Source organism: Vicugna pacos, chromosome 5, assembly GCF_048564905.1.
Source record: "Vicugna pacos chromosome 5, VicPac4, whole genome shotgun sequence".
NCBI classification, from domain to species: domain Eukaryota; kingdom Metazoa; phylum Chordata; class Mammalia; order Artiodactyla; family Camelidae; genus Vicugna; species Vicugna pacos.
The window spans coordinates 1,789,900-1,809,930 of record NC_132991.1 but is presented as its reverse complement, the minus strand read 5'-3'; the positions used below and the strand labels follow the sequence as shown (position 1 = coordinate 1,809,930).

The 20,031-nt window shown below is 50.8% G+C and overlaps 1 protein-coding gene and 1 long non-coding RNA gene across 2 annotated transcripts; one reads left to right on the top strand and one right to left on the bottom strand.

Moving 5' to 3' along the window:
• Positions 1 to 3,081: 3,081 nt before the first annotated feature.
• Positions 3,082 to 5,764, bottom strand: AMER3 (APC membrane recruitment protein 3). The gene is given in 2 exon segments (XM_072962062.1): positions 3,082 to 3,364; positions 3,366 to 5,764. Coding segments are annotated over 2 exon segments (2,682 nt in total).
• A 4,603-nt stretch (positions 5,765 to 10,367) lies between these two features.
• On the top strand, positions 10,368 to 15,740 carry LOC140696544 (uncharacterized). The gene is made up of 2 exons (XR_012072997.1): positions 10,368 to 10,752; positions 15,615 to 15,740. It is a non-coding gene; the product is annotated as an uncharacterized lncRNA (long non-coding RNA).
• Positions 15,741 to 20,031: the final 4,291 nt, after the last annotated feature.

The window sequence follows — 20,031 nt, the reverse complement described above, 5'->3', positions numbered from 1 at the left end:
AGGGAAGATGTCTGTGATGTGGTGATACTGGGTGCAGTAAAAATGGTTCAGGTCCATGTGTGTTTAGGTTGTGGCCACAGAAAGGGTCTGAGGACACACCCAGTGTTCAAGGACAGGGAAGAGGAGGCTCCACACTTGGCACTGCTTGGCTTGGTTGTAGTAAATGGGAGTGAATTTTGAATCAGAACAACAGAGGGTAAGGGAGGAACTGGAGGACACTTACTTCCCATTGCTTTCCCTTCTGTGCCATGGAGCTTTGTATTCTGTATGTTTGTCCCTGTTCAGTAAAACTAAATAAATAAGCAAACAAACAGATAAAATGAGAAACCAGGAAAGGTAAGAAGGACCCCACCGTGTAGTTCGCAGGCTCTTCCCCAGCCTGTGTCGGCCTTCATCCCTTCTCCTCCCAGCACCTTCTCCTGCTCTCTTCCCTGCCCTCCTGGTCCACCCCAGGCCACCCTTCCAGCATCTCCCAGTTTCCAGCTCAACCATAGAAATTTGGGAGGCTGGAAGCACGGCACACAGGCCCCAGGGTGAACCCCAGCCCTGCCACCACGTGTGAGCCTGGGCCAGCTGTGAGCTGGTGACAACCGGACTGAGGACCTTACTTTACATGGGAAAAAGCTCCTGTAACCTCTCCAGCCATGAGTGAATGAGAAGGCTGGACATGACCAGAGTTCTGAAAATGCCCCACCCAGACCCCTTCCACACCCATCCCTGGGCTGGGCACCTACCCCCGGAACTGGCCCCCCAAGTCCCTCCCAGTGAGCCACCTTGAGAATGCCCCTGAGGCCTGTGGAGCCCAGTCAGCCCGGCGTCACCTGGACCTCTCTTGCTGGAGAGGGCAACCTGAGGAGCGCGGTGTGGAGAGAGAGACGGGCCGAGGGAGCCCTGACTCACTGGACAAAGAGGAAGATCGCACAGCCCCCTTTGCTCTCCTAGCAAGGGGCTTAGCAGACCACAGCTGGGACCCCGCCCCAGACTGCTGAGTGAGAATCTCTGTTAAGATGCTCCCCAGATTGAGAACATGGGGCGACAGGTCCTCCCAGGTGGCCACGGCCCCACCTCTTTGTCACTGCTCCCCGCTGCTGGGTCCCTGCCCACCCGCCTGGCCATGGCCTCTGAGCAGAGTGGTTTGGGACCTCGTTTTTGCTGGACATGTTTGTTGTCACAGAGGTTGCAGACCCCACAGCACCCTTGTGTCCCTTTTCTCCCAGAGAAGGGTCCCTGGAGGGAGAACTGGTCCCCAGCTCCGTCCCCTGCTAAGACCTCGCTAACGCCAGCAAGCAGGCCCTCAGGGCCCAAATGCACCCACAGCTCCCGCCTGCTGCATGCTGAGCTCTTGGTGGTCCTACCCGCAAAGTCATCGTGTCACATTAAGGAAACGTCCGTCAGAACTTCTGCCAAGGAAAACCCAACTCTGCTGCTCTCCAGACACGAGGCCCACCCGCAACAGGAAATCAGGAGGCCGTACACAGCCTGGCGATATTTCTTTCTCACAACAGGATTTACTCAGCCCCGGCTCTGCTGAGGCGCAGCACAAACGGCAGGGAGACGCGCGGCTGTCACCCAGAGGCCCCAGACGTCTGTGTCCTGAAAGAAGGGAGGCGTGGAGGCTTTGAAAGGAGCGTTCCTGGTGGGAGCCTGCCGAGAGCAGGGCCCGAGGACCTGGGATGGGACGCCAACACCATCAGCCCCCAGGCCTGTGGAGCGTGCCGTGGGCTTCAGTTTCTATGCAGGAGACAAGGAGAGTGAGGGCATTCCGTCTCCTGCAGGGATGCAGGGAGCTCTGCCGTGTGTCACCTGCCCGCATCAAGTCTCAACAGCATTGTCGGGACCATCAACCATCTGTTGCAGTCCCTGGACACCTCGCTGTCCTGGGTCTCAATGGGCCTGACCAGGCCCTTTGGAACCTACCATGTGCTGCGCACAGAAGGCCCCAGAGGCAGTCATTCATGAGGGCCACAGAGTGTTTTCTAGCCCAAAACGAAGCCTCAGACAATCAGGAGAGGCCCCAGCCTGTGATCAGCTTGCCAGAATGCATCCCTCATCACCTGGAATTCCTCCCCCATCACCTGGACCCCCCCCCACTTCCTCTAGCAACAGTCTCATAGCTGCGGGTGGCACCCCCGCCCCTCCCCGCAGCACACTGGCTGAGGCAGGATTCGATGGTGAAGAACCTGGGTGAGAGGAGGGGATGCTGGCGAGGAGCTGGCTGCTGGACAGCTGCTCTGAGGCTGGCCAGAGTGGACCCCTGCCCTTCCTCAGGTGCGGGCCGCCTTTCACTCCGTGATTCTGAATGTTTGGCTCTGTGGACATGCTGTTGCCTTGGAGGCGCTCATTCAAAGGCGAGCCTTCTCCAAGTGGGAGGCCAGTGGGTACTGGCAGCACGGAGGGCAAGAACAGCAGTGTGGAGACTCCGTCAGTTTCTTCTGTAGGAGCAGCCCACGGCTCAGGGGGAATGCTATTGGTTGTGTGGGACGCTTTGGGACAGGGAGTCCACCAGCGCCCATCAGCCAGGGTCTGCAGTGTCCGGCCAGCCCTGCCGGGGCTGCACAGGAATGCATGGCGTCTGCTGGTTCAAGGTTCCTGCTGAGATGGCTGGTCTTGCTTCTGGTTCCCTCAGAGAAGCCCTTCAGGGCCCCAGAGGTTGTGGCTGCTCTTCCTGGGGGTGGGAAACAGGCCAAGGCAGACCGAGCAGGCATTCCTGAGCTCATCTGCAAGCCCCCCACCCCCGCCCCCTGCACTCAAGCTCCAGCCCCCAAGCCCCAAACCCCCCACTCACATTGATTACTTTCAACCCCTGGGCAGACTTATCTTCAAATTATGTACTATTTCCTTCAGTTTCAAGCCTGAGCTCCTCTCTGACATGCTGTGTGAGTTGCAGCCAGGTGTGCCCACTTCACACTGGGTTTCGAGCCTTCACTTTTCCCTGGGGAAGTCAGTGAGGCACGTTTTTGAGAGCACTGGCAGTTTGGCAGCTGTCCTTGGCCTTGGGCTGCCCCGCATCTGTTCAGGCTGGCTGAGCTGGACTGTTCAAGCCTGGATGCCTCCGTATGAAAATGCCCTGCCCCGCTTGCCTCAGTCCTGCCACTGCCCTCCCCCCAGCACAGTCCTCACATCAGGGGCAGAGGGTGGAGATTTGGGTCTTAGGCTCTCCTGAATGTGGCCACAAAGACACAAGCCTGTTGTAAAGGTGGGGCTCAGCAGTGCTGGCCCAGGGGCCCCCTCTTCCAGTTGGTTGCAGAGGAGGCCATCAGGCATCAGGGCCAGGAAGCTGCAGAGGCTTTCTGGGGCACTTGCAGAGGGAGACCCCTCCTGCGGGCTGTGAAAGTGAGGGCCAGAATTCCTGACAGGTGATCCCAGAGGCTCAGCCAGCAGCAGGGCAGAGAGGGGGCTAAGAGTCCAGCTGGCCCCTGTGTGCAGCCTGCAGGGGCTGGTCCTCCGCAGAGGCCCGGGCCTGGGCATCCGGCCTGGCAGGCTCCACCTTAAGCTGGCTCAGGTCCAGGATGTGGGCTGGGCACCTCTGGTCCAGTGGGCCAGCCAGGGAGGGCAGGCCACAGATGGCGGCCACACTGGGGAAGCTGTTAGGATGTTCCTGTTGCAGAATATCAGGGCCGCTGGCCTGAGGCTGCCCACAGAGCCCGCTGCCTGTGTTCTGCCTCAGGGGCTGAGCAGCAGGGGGTTGGCAGTCTGGGTGGATCTGCAGGGCTGCCATCTGGGCCACACAGCCCGTCAGGGTGAGCTCTGAATCCAGAGAGTTACCCCCAAGACCTGGCCTCCAGGGGCCTTGGAAACACCCCAGGTTCCCAGGTGGCCTGGGCTCCTGGGAGCCGGGCCAGGCAGAGGGGTCTGGGACCTTGCTTCTGCTGGAGATGCTTGTTGTCACGGAGGCTGCCGACCCCACCGAGGAGAATGAGCCTCCAGGGCGGCCTTGTGTCCCTTCTCCCCCAGAGATCCGCACGCACTCCAGAGAGGGGTCCCTGGATGGAGAGCTGGCCCCCTGCTCGGCCCGCGCTAAGACCTCGCTCACTCCAAGCGGGCCCTCGGGACCCGAACACGCCCACAGCTCCCGCGTGCTCGGGGCTGAGCTCACGGTGGTCCTCCCTGCATCTAAGGCCCGGGGCCCTCTGCCCTCCAGCTTCACTGGGCCGAGGCCCCCCTTCTCAGGGGCGGCTGCGGGCGTCTGCGCTGGCTCCCCGGGGGCCGAGGCAGGCGAGGCGCGGAGCTCCGGACCCCGGCGGAGCCAGTTGATGATGCCCATGGTGATGGCCAGCTCGGTGTCGCAGAGCTTCAGCAGGCACTCCTTGCCCCTCCAGGAGCTCTGCAAGAAGCTCTGGCTGAGCAGGTCGGGGCCCGGGGCCGGGGCCAGGTTCTCCTCCGCCCCCACGTGGAAGCTGCACATGGACAGGGGGGCTCCCAGCGCCGGGCCCGACAGACTCTCGGACACGCACAGGTCGTCATCCGGGCTCGGGCCCGCCGGGCCCGCGGCGGGGTCGTAGAAGAGCTCGTAGAGGGCGTCGCCGCTGCAGCTGTCCCGGGGGAAGGCGGCGGCGGGCGCGCCCGGGCTGGGGGCCTCCTTCCTGTCCTCCTCCAGGCCCGCTGAGAAGGAGTCATAGTAGCCCTCGTCGCTCGTGGACGCCGATCCCGGCCGCTCGCTCCTGGGGGTGCCTGTGTCCACGGGGCTGGCTTTAGAGTCGCTGAGGGGGTCCCTGCATGGGCGCAGGGGCAGCTCGGCGAGCCCGGCCGCATCTGGCCTGGGCTGGTCTGTGGGAGCCCCCCGGGGGCCTAGCAGGGCGCGTTGCTGCTGCCTCACCGAATGATTCACGCGGTCCCAGAACCTGGCGAGGTCGGCCGTCTCGTTCTGGGCCGGCGACGCCAGCTGCTCCGCGCTGCCCTGGCAGGGGCCCCTGGGAGCCCTGCTCTCGGGGGCCTGCGGTGCCCGGGCTGGGCTCCCTAGGCCCTCATTCAGCTCCAGGGATGGCACTGAGCTCTCGTCTGCAAAGATCTCCCCACACCCAGTGAGCGAGTCGAAGCTCTTGAGTGAGGCCACGTCCTCACATAGAGCCCTGCAGAGGTCCAAGGAGGACTCGGGCAGGAACTCGCTGTCAGACAGGTCCTGGCACAGGCCGTCCGGCCCCAGCCCCTCGCCCAAGGGGAAGGAGGCTTTGCCTCGCTGCCCTCCATCTTCTGATGGGCTCTCAGGGGAGGACAGGCTCTTCCCCGTGGTGGCCAGCGAGGCCAAGTTCTCAGGTTTGTTTCTGCGAATGTGGAATAGGTTCCGAAAGCACTTCTTGGGTCGTTTCAGGGAAATCCTCTTCCTTGGGATGCTCTTGGCCACGGCGGGCACAAAGGGCATCTGGGGCACGAAGTGGCGGTAGTCAATCATGCGCTGGCTGCTGGCGGGCCCTGGGAAGCTCGCGCTGCCCACCAGCTGCCCCGCAGCCGCGGCTGCCCTGCCAGCCCCGGGCACACTCTCCTGCGTCTTGCTCTTCCGCACCAGTTTGAAGGTGGCCCCACAGAGAGCCGTGGCCCCCGCACCGGCGTCTGGCTGTGTCCCCTTGTCAGAGCATCTGTCGTATCCTTGGGTGGTGGGGCTGACCTGGGGGCCCCGCTCGCTGTGCGGCCGCTGCGCCCCGCCCGGTGACACTGACCAGGGGCCTGCCTCCTCCCTGGCCGGGGCAGCAGCTGCTGGGTCTGGGGGCTTCTCGTGGGAAATCTGCAGGCTGGATTTGATGAAGGTCTTTCCTCTCTTCAGCTCCATGCTGCAGTGGCCCTCTGCTGTGGAAGAAAGTGGGAGGCACTCAGTGTCCAAGATAGAGGCGGGTGGTTCTGGCAGACTGGCACCCCCTGCTCACATGGGCGTGGGCGCTGAGCTCTGACATCTGAGACTGGATCCTCCATGGAGGCAGGGGAGAGGGAGACGGGGACCGCTCCACCCACATTTGCTGCTCCAGCCTTTGTAGACAACTGATGCTCAGAGAAGTTACATCACGTGCCTAAGGGCACACAGTAGGAGCCAAAATGAGAGAGACTGGGGCCTGCTGCTCCTGCAGCTGTGACCTTGTGTCTCCCTCAAACATCCTCTCAGAGCTGAACCTGGCCAAATCAGATGCCTATTTCCAGGGCCGGTCACTCTACCAATAGCACCATATCCTCAGGGGAGTATCATGGCCCTTCTGAGTGGATGGAGCAATGGATTCAATAAGTAAGTTGTTTCCTTCATGTAAGAGACAAAGCGAGAGGGAACTCAAGCCTGCTTCCTGGGCTGGGGGCAGTCGGCCATCAGTGGGAGGGGAAGACACAGTCATGGCCCTCCAGGACTCAGTCTACACAGAGGCCACCAGGCAAGGCACAGCCAAGCACCTAACGCTGCCCACAAGCTTAGACATGGAGAAGAGAGAGAGCATCGCGGTGGAAGGCAAGAGAACAGAGGCAAGCATGAGGCCGGGAGCAGGCGGACTGGCTCGCACAGCACATCATGGGCTGGAAGAGCAGGTGGGTGTCATCTTTTGGGCACAGCCTAACTGACAGACACTGATACTGGGCGCACCATCTGGAGGTTTCTGATGCTCAGGGTGAGTTCGGTGGGAAAGGGTGCTGGAATTGCTTATTGATGTCTGCCCTGGGGGTGGGAGTGGAGAGGATGGCAAGAGTGTTAACAACTTGATTGCCCTGGCACAGCTGATGGGTTTGGCCTTACACCTGAATCAATGAAGAGCTGTGACAATCTTCGGAGTGGGTGGGTGGGAGCGGTGGCATAATGAAGTCGGTAGTCTACGACCATCTGACATCTGAGTGGACAGAAGAAATCAGGAGAGAAGCTCTGAGCAGAGAGGACTCACAAGAGGCACCTAAAATGGGCTGAGAATGTGGACCTAAGGTCTAGGTGGAGGCTGCAGGCATCCACATGAAAAAGAGGGGTAGAGTCATAGGGTCTTTCAAAGGAAGAAACACTGGGATTCAGCAACTGAATAAAGAAAGAGAAGCAGGTCAGAGGCTGTAAATGCTAAGGCCTCGAGTCATGCCACAAGGGGGTCAATAAAAGCGGGAAAAGTCAAGGAAGTGGTGGGGGGCAAGGGATGAGCGAGGGGGAAGCCTGCTGATTTGGGGGAGAGGAGCAAGGGCCTAGTTGTAAACGTGTTGCCTTTGGGGTGAGTCTGGAGACCCGCAGAACCATATGGAAAGCAGGCAGTGCTGAAGGCCACCACTGAAAACCCCCGCATCCTCGTGCGTGGCCCTCAAGGCGTCCAGCACCCTTGCTCCGTCTCTCCTTGGTGGTGAGGGGCCTTCCAGTCTGCCCTCTGGAGGCCTGGCCAGGGAGGGATTAGAGAAGAGAGTTTGGGGTTGGTTTCTTTGGCTCTCCATCCAGAGTGCTCCACAGGGAGCCCCGGAATTCACTCTCCCTCAGTTCAAATGCTGGGGGGGAGGCATGGAGCAGATGTGCAGGCAAGTGGCTCTGTCCACCTGTGTGCCTTTCACACCCACAAAGAGGCCTCCCTCCAGAGAGTCTCAGAAATGCTTCAACAGGAGGACTCAAGGCAGGAGGGGCTGCCTCCCTGCCCAGCTGGCAACATTAAAGCCAAAGAGAGAGGGTGGCAAAGTTGGCACTGCAGAGGCTCACAGGGCCAAGTGTCACCAGCCTCCACCCCACTCTACCCGTGGGCAACACTTCCTCCCCTGCAGAGGGACACCTGAGACTTTTGGCCGGAGGATAGAGAAAGAGCAGGCACCATGCCAGGGGAGCCGCAGAGCCCAGGCTTGGCTCTGGCCGCAGCTCAGCTGTTGATGGCCGTATCCTGGACAGTGGGTCAGTCCCTCAAGCTGTTTTTCTGCCTCCTGCCAGGTGGCGTGTGCCCAAGCCTTTCCCACCCTGCACCTGCAGACCCCATGTTCACTCTCCACAATCCTTTGTGGCCTGGATAAGCCCCCCTCCCGACCCAACCCCATCCCAGCCCTGATGAGTTTGGTGCACATAGCACAGCAATTACTATCTGGGTTTACTACTCTAACTCTCATTTGACGAAGGAGAAATTAAGGTCCAGAAAAGCCAATGGATTGGCCAAGGTCACACAGGTGGTAAGTGACAGAACTAGGATTTGAATCCAAGCCTGTCTAATACTAAACCTGTGCTCCTAACTGTCATGAACATGCATGAAGCAACTGGGCAAACCCCCTTCATGGGAAATCTAGAAGTCCAAAAGTCAGTGTGTGGGGGAGAAATTTTGGAAAACATAATGAAAATGAAGATTATAAGCCAAAGAATAGCTCACACAAATTTAGAAAAATTGTTACTGAAGGGAATGGAATTTCCATGGCAAAAAAAATTTGGAGATATTCATTATGAGATCTCTACTGCACATAATCTTTTCTGTTTTAGAAAAAATCTTTTTATTACTGTACTCTGGGAAATAACTTCAAGCAGGCATGATAAAGACTATTTCACTGCATGCAGAATTTTGCTACAGGAACTTTGTTGCAGGAATTTTATTACAGTTTCTTAACAGGAACTAAGATGTTTATTTGATATTGATCTTGATAAATAAAACTACTGGTTTCTTAATTCTTGGAACAGCTCACTGAGTTAAAATCATGAACAATTGGGAATTTCATCACACTCTGAGCCTGGACAGTTGTCACTGCTAAAGATGGCTGGACCCAGTGTCACTAATATTGTCAGCTGGTTCCTGAGTTCACTTGGCACTTTACACATGGCTAGGACAATAAGCACAAAGGTCCAGAACGATGAACCAGAGACGTGCAAAATACTGGAGCCAGGTTCCCCTGTGGCTAAAGACCCCCTGAGTGGAGCCCACCATGAAACCTGAGGGATATTCCCCCACCATGTGCCAGTCATCAAGGATGAGTGACAAGGGCCAAGTTTCCGTGTTAACAGATCACTCCAGTGGTGGGTGAGAATGTAACATAGGAGCATGCGTGGGTACACAAGAGGGCAGGTGAGGAGCCAGAGGAGGGTCCAGCAGAAAGAAAGTGGTGGCAGAGACTTCCCACGTGTGTGGGAGGTGTCTTACACAGAGCATGCACACGCATATGGACTTACTGCAAATTGAGCAAATGAAGTAATTCCACTTGCTGTTTTTCTACCTGATGACTAACTTTAGCTCAACTGCCTAGAATTTTCTTTTCCCTTTGAGAAGGTAATTCTGTGCTTTTCCTTCCTTTTTGAACATGAAAATGACTGGGCATTTCAGGGAGCAAAATTGAAACCTTGGAGTTACACGTATGCAACAGAAACAGTTTGGAAATATAAAAATTTTGACTAATAGTTTTGGTATTTAATCGGCCTTCCCCTGCCCCACCCCCAATATCCAGGAAAGTCACAAACATGAAATACAAAGGGGTGAATGGTGGTAAGACAGCCTCTGAGAGGAGCCCCGCCCAGGGACATCCTGGACTTTGGGGTGGAGAGGCTATGTATGGGGCAGTAGTTTCTCTCTGTGAGAGGCTGCCTTGTCTAAGTCGAAATCTTCCGGATGGATAGAGTGAAGGCCATTGTGGGGAGGGACAGCCTCTGTGTTCTGGGGTGAGTGTGGGGTGGGGAATGAAGCAGAAATAGAAGCTGCAGTGAAAACATCACCAATTCATCCAACCTCCACATTGGGGAGACAAAGGGACCTTTGGGGAGCTAAGGTCCTGGCCCATCCCCTCTAAGGGAGTCTCTGGGAGTTCCTGGCCTGCCCAGTGGAGAGAAAATGGGTCTCTAGTCTTATCTGTCCTTTCCCAGCCCCCGTATCCGCGGGAAGAGGGTTCCCCCACCCCTTCCCTAGCCCAGACCTTTTAGGTCTGGGTCATCGCCCCCAGAACCACCACCACCTGCGCAGGGCACCACCGAGTGGATAGAGTGCAGACCCTGGTTCCTCCACTCAGCCCTCCCATTGCGCGAAAGAACGCACAAAAATTCCCTGATCACCCCCTTCCCCCGCTCCAAATCTACATCCTCAGGGCTTTGGCGACTTACCGCTCGGGCGGGAGTGTCGCAGGCCTTGGCAGGGCCGGGAGCCGCGCCCGAGCTCGAGCCCCGCGCTCAGCACCACGGTCAGCTCCCGGCGCCGCGCGCCCCCGCCGGGCAGGGGGAGGCCGAGGGCCCGCGCCCTAACGTCGCCGCCGGAGGGGCTGGGCAGCCGCGGCTGGGGGCGGGCCGACGAGGGTTAAGCCGCCGGAGGGCGGCGGGGCGGGGGCGGGGCCGGGCCGGGAGCCAGTCGGCCGCGGAGGCGCCCCTGCACAGCAGTGGGTGAGGTGATGCGCGGGCTCGGCAGGGGGCCGCTCCGGCGGGGCTGCAGCCTCGGTGCGCCGCCGCCGCCGCCGCCCCTCGGACCTCACTCGGTCTTGCTTTGTTCGTGTTTATTCCCGTTTCTGTCTCCGTGCGTCCCTGCCTCCCCGCAGGGCTGTGAATTTGCATCCCTCAGGCCCAGCCTCCCGTGCTCCCCCGCCTGACAGCCGCCCAGTCATCTCCCCTCGCCCCCGGCCGCATCCCCGAGCCGCGGCCGCAACTCCTTGGAGCCCACAGGTGTGGGTGCCCCTAACCCGCAGCCCGCGGCGCCGGGGCACGTTCAACCCCAGCCCTCTCGGAAGGGGCTAGTCACGAGTCCTACCCAGGATTCGGTGCGGGCGTGGAAGAAGGGGCAGGCGAGTCTCGGGATGCAGGGCAGAGTCTTCCAGAACCTTCTTTACAGAGTGCCTTTCTTGGGTCCGATTATATTAACGGGAAGGAACGAGGCGCTTTCCTTCCAGGTACTCACTGGGTGGGGTCTGCTGGTGCTGTGGCCTGCCGCAGTCTTGGGGGAGGAGCAGGAATGTGGGGACTCTGTCCCCGCTGAGCTGAGGTCAGAGGGTCTGCAGGACAGGATTAAGCGACTCCAGGATGGCTCAGGGAGAAATGCCAGGAGCCTGGGGGAGAGGCGGAGCACAGGCTGGTGGGGCGGGGTAGGGGTGGTGAAGGGGCTGATCTCACAAGGCAGAGGTGAGAGCAGGCAGGGGGCAATGGGAGGAGGAAGGAAGGGGTTTCCCAGTCCAGGCTTGGGCTGAGGTCCAAAGGAGGTCAGGACTCGAGCGGATGCCGAAGGCCACTCCTTTCTTTGAGCCTGTTGGGTCCCTCCCTGTTTCCATTTCCAAAAAACCCTGGACACAAGACGGCTTTCCCTGGTCTGGGACTGGCTTTGTCATAACACGTCAGCCTTCTTTATCATCGGTCACCTTGAGATTGCCCCACCCCAGTCACCTCAGTCAAGAGCTGCACCACCGCAGGCCTCTCCTCTAGCGAGGACCACCCACCACCTTTGGGTGAGCCGGCCTTGCAGCTGAACCGTCTTTCTACCTGGTGACTGACTCACGGTGACCCCAGTCGCCCCGCATCCCCCGTGTTGATGGTATAGTCCTCACCTTTCCTGGCAGTTTCTGGCCCCCAGAGTTCCCTGAATCAATTTTCCCCCATTAGGTAGAAACAAAGGTGGATCTGTGCCTCATCGCCACATAACCCGGAATCAAGGATAGGACTCCCGCGGACTCCACAGTCCTCACCAGTTAAGAGTTAACAAACATTATTCTTCTCCTATTGTGGTCTCCCAAGGACTTTATATTTCTTAAACTTTTTGCTTTTTGAGGATGGTTATGGGCTCAACTTCTTCCAATGAGTGATAATTGGTCTATTCAGTGGGTCAGTGGCTTGGGTTGCAGGACCCTTAAAAAGACATCTAGGGCCATGGGAGTTGATCTGGTGAGAGGCAGGTCAGAACTGGGTCCATGGTGAAGTCCGGTGCTCACTTTACTCTTTTTCTCCCATAGGAAAGATGTCTTTCTCCATGCTGAGCTAGCTGTCCAGACTTGGGGAGGGGGGGGGGCAATGTGATTCTACCTTCCCTACCTCCTCAATGTGTCTTATGTTCTGTTTTTCACTCAGGTGCTGTAATCCCTTACCTGGAATCCATAGCTCTTATGAAAGTATTTTTGTGTGCAGCTAGTTGTTCAAGTTGATATTTCTGGAAGGAGATAGGTTCTAGAAATTCTTATACCACCGTTTTTCTTTCATTTGTCTTTTTGTTGTTGAATTGTAGGAGCTCTTTATATAATCAGGCTATTGATCCCTTATCAGATATATGATTTGCAAATATATTCTCCCATTCTTTGAGTTGCCTTTTAACTTCCTTGATAGTGTCATTTGATACACAAAAGTTTTAAATTTTGGTAAAGACCAAGTTATTTATTTTTCCATTGTTTCCTGTGCTTTTGGTGTCATATCGAAGATATCTGTCAAGAAACATTGCCCGATACAATGTTATGAAGCTTTTCCTTTCTGTTTTCTTCTAAGAGTTTTATAGTTTTAGCTCTTATGTTTATGTCTTTAATCTATTTTGAGTTAATTTTTTATATGGTGTAAAGTAAGAGTCTAAGTTCATTCTTTTGCATATAGTCATCCAGTTTTCCCAGCACCTTTTGTTGAAAAGGCAGTCCTTTCCCCATTGAATGATGTTGGCACTCTTGCTGAAAATCATTTGATCATCTGTGTAAGGGTTTATCTCTGGGTTTTCTATCCTGTTCTATTGGTCTATGTCTGTCTTTATGCCAGTATAACATTGTTTTAATTGCTGTACCTTTGTCATGGTTTACATTTGTAAGCATAAAAACATTTATATTTAAAAAATCTATGTCAGGGATCTCTAGCTTAGTTATATTTCTTATTCTCACTCTTATTAACAACCAGTCTGTTAAACACTGGGAAACAAAAATTGAAAACTGATTTTGGGGGGCAAAATTTTATTTGGCTTATAAAAATCACCTGTGTAGCAAAATGATAGTGTCTGAGACTGGTTGAAATCAAGGAGTCATCTTTTCCAATAAGTGGGAATTTCTTCTGGTGGGAACTCTGATCAAGGAGCACAGATTCCCCACACTCAGCATCCACATGCACAAAACTGTTTCCTGATCATCAAGAGAACTTGTCAAACCTCATCTTGTCCTCCCTCCTCCTTCCGTGAAAACACTTGCCTCCTTTGGCCTCCTTGACTAGGATTTTATCTTCTCTACACCAGAATTTCAGCCACATCATCCACCCACCCATCCATCCACCCACCCATCCCCTCATTCTACAAATACTTATTTGGTGATTGTTACATCCCAGATACTGTTCCTGGTGCTGGGAATAAATCAGATAAAAAGTTCTGCATTCTTGGAGTTTATATTCTGATTGGGGGGGACAGACAATAAATAAACAAATATATAGTAAGTTGGTTGGTTGTAAGTGTTGTGAAGAAAAACACGTGGGCAAAGGGGCTAGGAAACCATCAAACACATGGCAAAACACGAGGTTGTTCATCATGTCATTGCTTATAATGCAGCCTAAAATTGAAAACAGCTTTTTTTTTGCCTCCAAATTGATCATAGTCAAATAAATTTGGAATATTCATATAATGAGGAAATATGCAGACATTGAAAATATGTTGGACACCATATTTTTAACCTGGTAAAATATTCATGAAATATTTCTCACCAAAAAGCAGTCCAATAAAGTACATATGATCTGATTTTAATTCTGTAAAATAAATATATTCATCAAAAGGGCTTGAAGAATATATATTGATGCTATGATTGTATTGGGTGGTGAAATCATGAACGACTGCGATTTTTTTCTAATTTCTTATAAATCAACATAGCTGACAATAAAAACCCTATACACATGCACACACACATATACACACATGGTTATACACACTCACAAACATATGTGTGTGTATATATATATGTATATATAAATCTGGCAGACATTTAAGATAAATAATTTTAACAGTGACTATTGATATTTTTAAGTATATTTCCACCATGTTATGTTTGTTATTCCTCATGCTTTTTTATTTGATTTCTTTTCTGCTGTCTGTTGAGTTTTTTTTTCTGTTACCCATTTTCCTAACATAGAGAGATTGGTTTTGAAGCTAATGAAGTTTAAGCTTTGGAGTGCCTCATTTGGATGGGCCCCATATAAATAAATATTCATTTAGCATAATATCCTCAAGGCCTATCCATGTTGCTTCAAAGGACTAGGTTTCATCTTTTATGGCTGAGTAATATTCCATTGTATACATACACCATATCTTCTTTATTCATTCATTCGTTGATGAGCACTTGGCTTATTTTTATACCTTGGCTATTGTAAATAGTGTTGCAATGAACATAGAGGGGCATATATCCTTTTTTTAAAACTGGCCTTTAAAATTTGAAACATTTTAGGGAAAAATAACTATAATTTTCTGAGCTATGTGTGGTGGGGAATTTTCTCTAACTAGTTCAGATGCATCTGCTCAATTATTACCGACATCATTTTTTAATTGAAGTATAATTGATTTACAGTGTTTCAAGTGCAGAAAAGTGAGTATATATATATATATTCTTTTTCAGATTCTTTTCCGTTATAGGTTATTACAAGATATTGAATTTAGTTCTCTATGCTATACAGTAAGTCCTTGTTGTTTATCTATTTTATATATAGCAATATGTATCTTTTAATCTCAAATTCCTAATTTATCCCTCTCCTTTTTCCCCTTTAATAACCATAAGTTTGCTTTCCATGTCAGTGAGTCTATTTCTGTTTTGTAACTATATTCATAGCAGCACTATTTACAATAGCCAAGACATGGAAGCTACTCCATTGACAGATGAATGGATAAAGAAGATGTAGTATGTATATACAATGGAATATTACTCTGCCATAAAAAATAATGAAATAATGCCATTTGCAGCAACATGGATAGACCTAGAGATTATGATACTAAGTGAATAAGTCTGACAGAAAAGACAAATATCATGTGATATCACTTCTATGGGGAATCAAAAAAAAAGATACAAATGTATCTATCTTTTTGAATTAGTGTTTTCTATTCTTTGGATAAATACCTAGAAGTATAATAGCTGGATCATGTGGTAGTACTATTCTTAAATTTTTGAGGAATCTCCATACCATTTTCCATAATGAAGGCACCAATTTACTTTCCCACCCAACAGTGTATGAAGGTTCCTTTTTCTCCACATCCTCTCCAACGCTTGTTATTTTTGGCCTTTTTTGATAATAGCCATTCTAATGGGCATGAGGTGATATCTCATTGTGGTTTTGATATGCATTTCCCTTAATAAGTAGTGCTGTTGAACATCTTTTCATGTGTCTGTTGGCCATCTGTATGTCTTTTTTGGAAAAATATCTATTCAACTCCTCTATCCATTTTTAAATCAGGTTGTGTTGTTGTTGTTGTTGTTGAGTTGTATGAGTTCTTTATATATTTTGGATATTGGATTCTTATCAGATATATGATTTGCAAATATCTTCTCCCATTTGGTAGCTGGTCTTTTCATTTTGTTGATAGTTTCCTTCACTGTGCAGAAGCTCTTTAGTTTGATATAGTCCATTTGTTTACTTTTGCTTTTGTATCCCTTGCCTGAGGAGATATATCCAGAAAGATACTGCTAAGACCAATGTCAAAGAGTGTACTGCCTATGTTTTCTTCTAGGAGTTTTATGGTTTCAAGTCTTACATTCAAGTCTTTAATCAATTTTGGGTTGATTTTTGGTAAGGTGTGAGATACTCGTCTAGTATCTTTTTTTTTTTTTTGCAGGTGGCTGTCCAGTTTACCCAGCACCATTTATTGAAGAGACTATCCTTTCTCCACTGTATGTTCTTTGAGCCTTTGATTTCACTCATATGTGGAGTATAAAAAAATAAACAAACAAATCAAAATAAATTAACAAGCCAAACCAAACACATAGATACAGAGAACAGTGTAGTGGTTACCAGAAGGGAAAGGAGTGGAGGAAGGATGAAATCAGTAAAAGAAATCAACTGTGTGGTGATGAATGGAAACTAAATTGTTGGTGGTAAGCACGCTACAGCATATACAGAAGTAAAAATACAATGTTGCACACACAAAACTTACATAATGTTATAAACTTATGTTACCGCAATAAAAAATAAAATAAATTTTTTAAAAATTGGTTTTGCATTACAAAATAAATATTCACTTCCATACCTCATTTTGGGTATTTTGTTTTATAAAATTGTATAACTCCTAGGCTGCACAAAAACTAGACCTACCCTTTTGCTCTCCATTTTATTTTACTAGTTACCTTTAAATTCTTAAACAACGTACTTAACACCATGTATTTTTAGAAAAATCTAAAGTTAATTGCCCCTCTTCTTCATGAAAGGTCAAGAGCCTTCACATGCATTAGCTCCCTTCCAATACTTCCCTGCTACCTTCCATGTTATTGTTACCCGTGATTTTTTTTACTGCTTATTTTTACCTACAAAATAACTACTGTGTTCATTGTCATGATCACAGTTCTCTGTTTGTACTTTACATCAAGTGACTTTGCTCTTCTTTCTTTTCCACAGGGGCTCATGAATGAATAAAACACACTGCTGCGAAGTCTGTTCATTATCTCCTCGAACCCTGTGGTCCATGGAAGCAGTAGCAGATCCCTTCCCCAAATACTGTGCTAGTGGCTAGGGGGACACCTGCTGTCCTCGGCCACACGCTTTTCCTACATGACTGTTTTCCTCAGAAGACACATCACTGAGAGGTCCCCTCTTCTTGCGGTTGCTATGCAAGGACGTGGGCTGGCCCCATATGCACCTGGCCACCATGCACTGGAGCCTGTGTCATGCACAGGTCATGACCATGCGGCATGGGATGGAGGGAGGATTTTCATAGGAAGAAGGCTCTCCACAGGGCCCTGCCAGAGGTAAAGGAAGAAAGATATCTCTATATGATACCCTGTCCTATTTGGCTTCCTCCAGAATAGGTCCTGAGGATGTAAGTGCTGACAGGTTGTTTGGGATGTAATGCCAGGAAGCACTGAGTGGGGCCTGGAGGTGGCTGATAAAGGCTGTGATGTGCTATCAAGCCGTTTGCCTCTGTAGGGAGTCTGGAGTTACCTGCACCCAAGGGAAGGAGCTGGACCACATGTTTAGCTTTGAAGGATGGGGAGTGATGGTATCTTGATTGTGGTAGTGGTTCCATTGGTGTGTACATCTATCAAACTTCATCAAATTGTACATTTGGAATCTGTGTAGTTTACTGTACAGGAACCATACCACAATTAAAGTGTTAAAAAGAATAAAATCATTAACCACTAAAAAATAAATTACAATACAGACAATGGGTGTGGGTACACCTGGCTTGTCTTGGGCATGAACTGAGGATGCCCCCATGCCCAGAAAAAGGCCTCACCTGAGACACCTAGCAAACTTGAATTAATCTGTTAGTCTGAGGTCTTAACATTCACAAACATTCTGATCAGCCCTCTTTGTTCACCTTGGGGTCTCACCCTGGCTCTCAGCTGAGTCTACTGCCCTGGAGTCCAGAGCCTCGCAGGGGAGGGGTCAAGTCTGGGGTCTCACTAGGGTCTCACTGCAGCTCAGGCCTCTCCGCTCCCTCTGGTGGGCAGGTCTGGAGTCTTCCCTGACATTCTCCCACTGCCTTCTGTTCTCAGGCAGGCTTGGACCTGGCTGTTCAGCCCTTCTGTGTTAGCTCCTACCCCTCTCTCTCCCCATTTGCCTTTCTTCCCATCTTCCAGCATATCCTTGACATCTCTAGTCTGTGTTGTCCCCACTCATTCTCTCTGTCCAGGTGAGTTCATACCTTTATTGAGTCCACTACTGCATTTTTGTGAGGCCTTGAAGAGGACAGAAGTAAACATGAATGTTATTAAATCTACTATTTTTATTGAGTGTGTCTCTTTTTTCCCCTTGGAGAACTTTCCATCCTTCCCCATCTCTGTGTTCCCCATATGAGCTGGATCTCCTGAAGAAATGGACAACACATAGGCTGCATCCTGCTGCTTGTGGAGTTAGGAAAATGGACCAAGACCCCAGAGGCTAAGAGATTGGGGCTTGCCCTGTGGTCCCCACCTGGCTTCACCTGCTGAGTCCTTGTGTGACTTTCCCCGAGTGGATTAAGCCCCTCCCACCCAGGAGAGTGGGCAGTGGCAGAGCTCCTCATCCCTTCTGCCCCTACCTGGAGGTGAGGAGAGTGTGTTGGGTGGGCAACCAGGGTCTCAGGCACAGTGAGCCTTGGCTCTGCACAAAACCAACCTGTCTCTAGGCTCCCGTTCCAATCTCTGCAATGTAGGTTTGACCGCCCTGCCAGCTCTAATGTTCTGAAGATGGATGTGAGACACCAGAAGTGGGAGGACACAGACTATTTTAAGACACCTCAGGTCAATACTTTGTTGCTCTCAGTCTCGATGCTGGCTTGAAAGTAAAAATAGCCCATTTATTTAATTCTGGTCATAGACTGTAAGAGCAACTAAATTTTTCTTCTGACCCCATTCAACTTTGGAAACTCTGGGACAATCCCAGAGGCCCTCTGATCACTCCGCCTTTGTTTGATCAGGTTACATCCATCTGCTGCCCCACAGGGCTCTGGTAATAGGGGCAGTCCTGGACTGGCAGTCAGGAACGAGCAAGGAGCTCTTTGAGGACACAGCCCCTGGAGCAAGCCCAGGAAAGATTTTTTCTCCCATCTCTGGTGATCTCTGAGGACATTTTCTGGGGAGACAGTCCTGGGCCTCTGCTAACCATGGATGGGAGCCTTGTCCTGTGCTGAGAGCCAGCAGGTGGTGGCATGTGCAGGTTGTTCTGCCTTAGGGGTTGCTTGCTGTAGCCAGGCTTCCTGTCTACCATGACGTTGGTCTCCTGCTTACCAGGTTGGAGTCTTGCCATCCGCGTGGCTTCTGGACTTTGTTCCCTGGAGACTCCCAGCCATGTTCCTGGAGTGGGCACACTCAGAACTGAGCCCTGGGATGTAGAGAAAGTCCAGTGTGATCACTGCACTGAAGTTGCTCCCAGGATGCATGGCCCCTTCCAAAGAGCTCAGTCTAGTTTTGAAGACAAACTTAACCACCAAGAGGCAGAGTAGAAAATCATTCATTGCTTATCTTGTGGGCACCCTTGGAGGTTGACTGCAGGGGTCAGGGAATTTCCTGGAGGAGTTTTAGGAAGATCTGGGGAACCCAGGGTTAGAGCACCATACAAAGTTGGGTACTGTAGGCAGGCAAATGGCATGAGCAAAGGCACACTGAGACAGGATGCAACCTGGTGCTTTAACTGGGGGTGTACAGAGTAGCCTCTCCCAAAATGTCACCTTCTGGCATATAACTCATTGGACCCGGGGGGGGTTTAAAATTGTTATTGAAGTACAATCCATTACAATGTGTCAATTTTTGGTATACAACACAGTGTCCCAGTCATGCATATACGTACATATATTCATTTTCATTAAAGGTTATTAGAAGATATTGAATATAGTTCCCTGTCCTATACAAAAGAAATTCGGTTTTTATCTATTTTTATATATAACGGCTAACATTTGCAAATCTCAAACTCCCAAACTTATCCCATCCCACCCTCTTCCTCCAGTAACTGTAAGATCGTTTACTATGTCTACGAGTCTGTTTCTGTTCTCTAGATGAGTTCAGTAGTGCCTTCTTTTATTCTTTTTTTTTTTAGATTCCACACATGAGTGATATCACATGGTATTTTTCTTTCTCCTTCTGGCTTATTTCACTTAGAATGACGATCTCTAGGCCCATCCATGTTGCTGCAAATGACATTATTTTACTCTTTTTTATGGCTGAGTATAAATATACCGCAAGTTCTTTCCTAGTCATCTGTCGATGGACATTTAAGTTGCTTCCATGTCTTGAGCCAGGAGTTTTTATTAGCGAACACAACTACATCTTCAGGGACTGCATTCAGTTCCGCCTCAGTGTTTTTCTCCATGAAGTCAAACATTTGGATATTTAGAACTCAATATAAAAAGAAGTAAATAATGACATCAAAAACATAAAAAGAGGAGTAAAAAGGTGAAGCTTTTATAGCTGATCAAAGTTAAGTTGCTAACAGCTTAAAATGGACTATTTTAACTATGATATGTCTTATGTAAGCCTCACAGTAAGCAAAAACCTAGAGTAGATCCACAAAAGATAAAGAAAGCAGAAATAGTGTACCACCAGGGAAAATGACCAACTTAC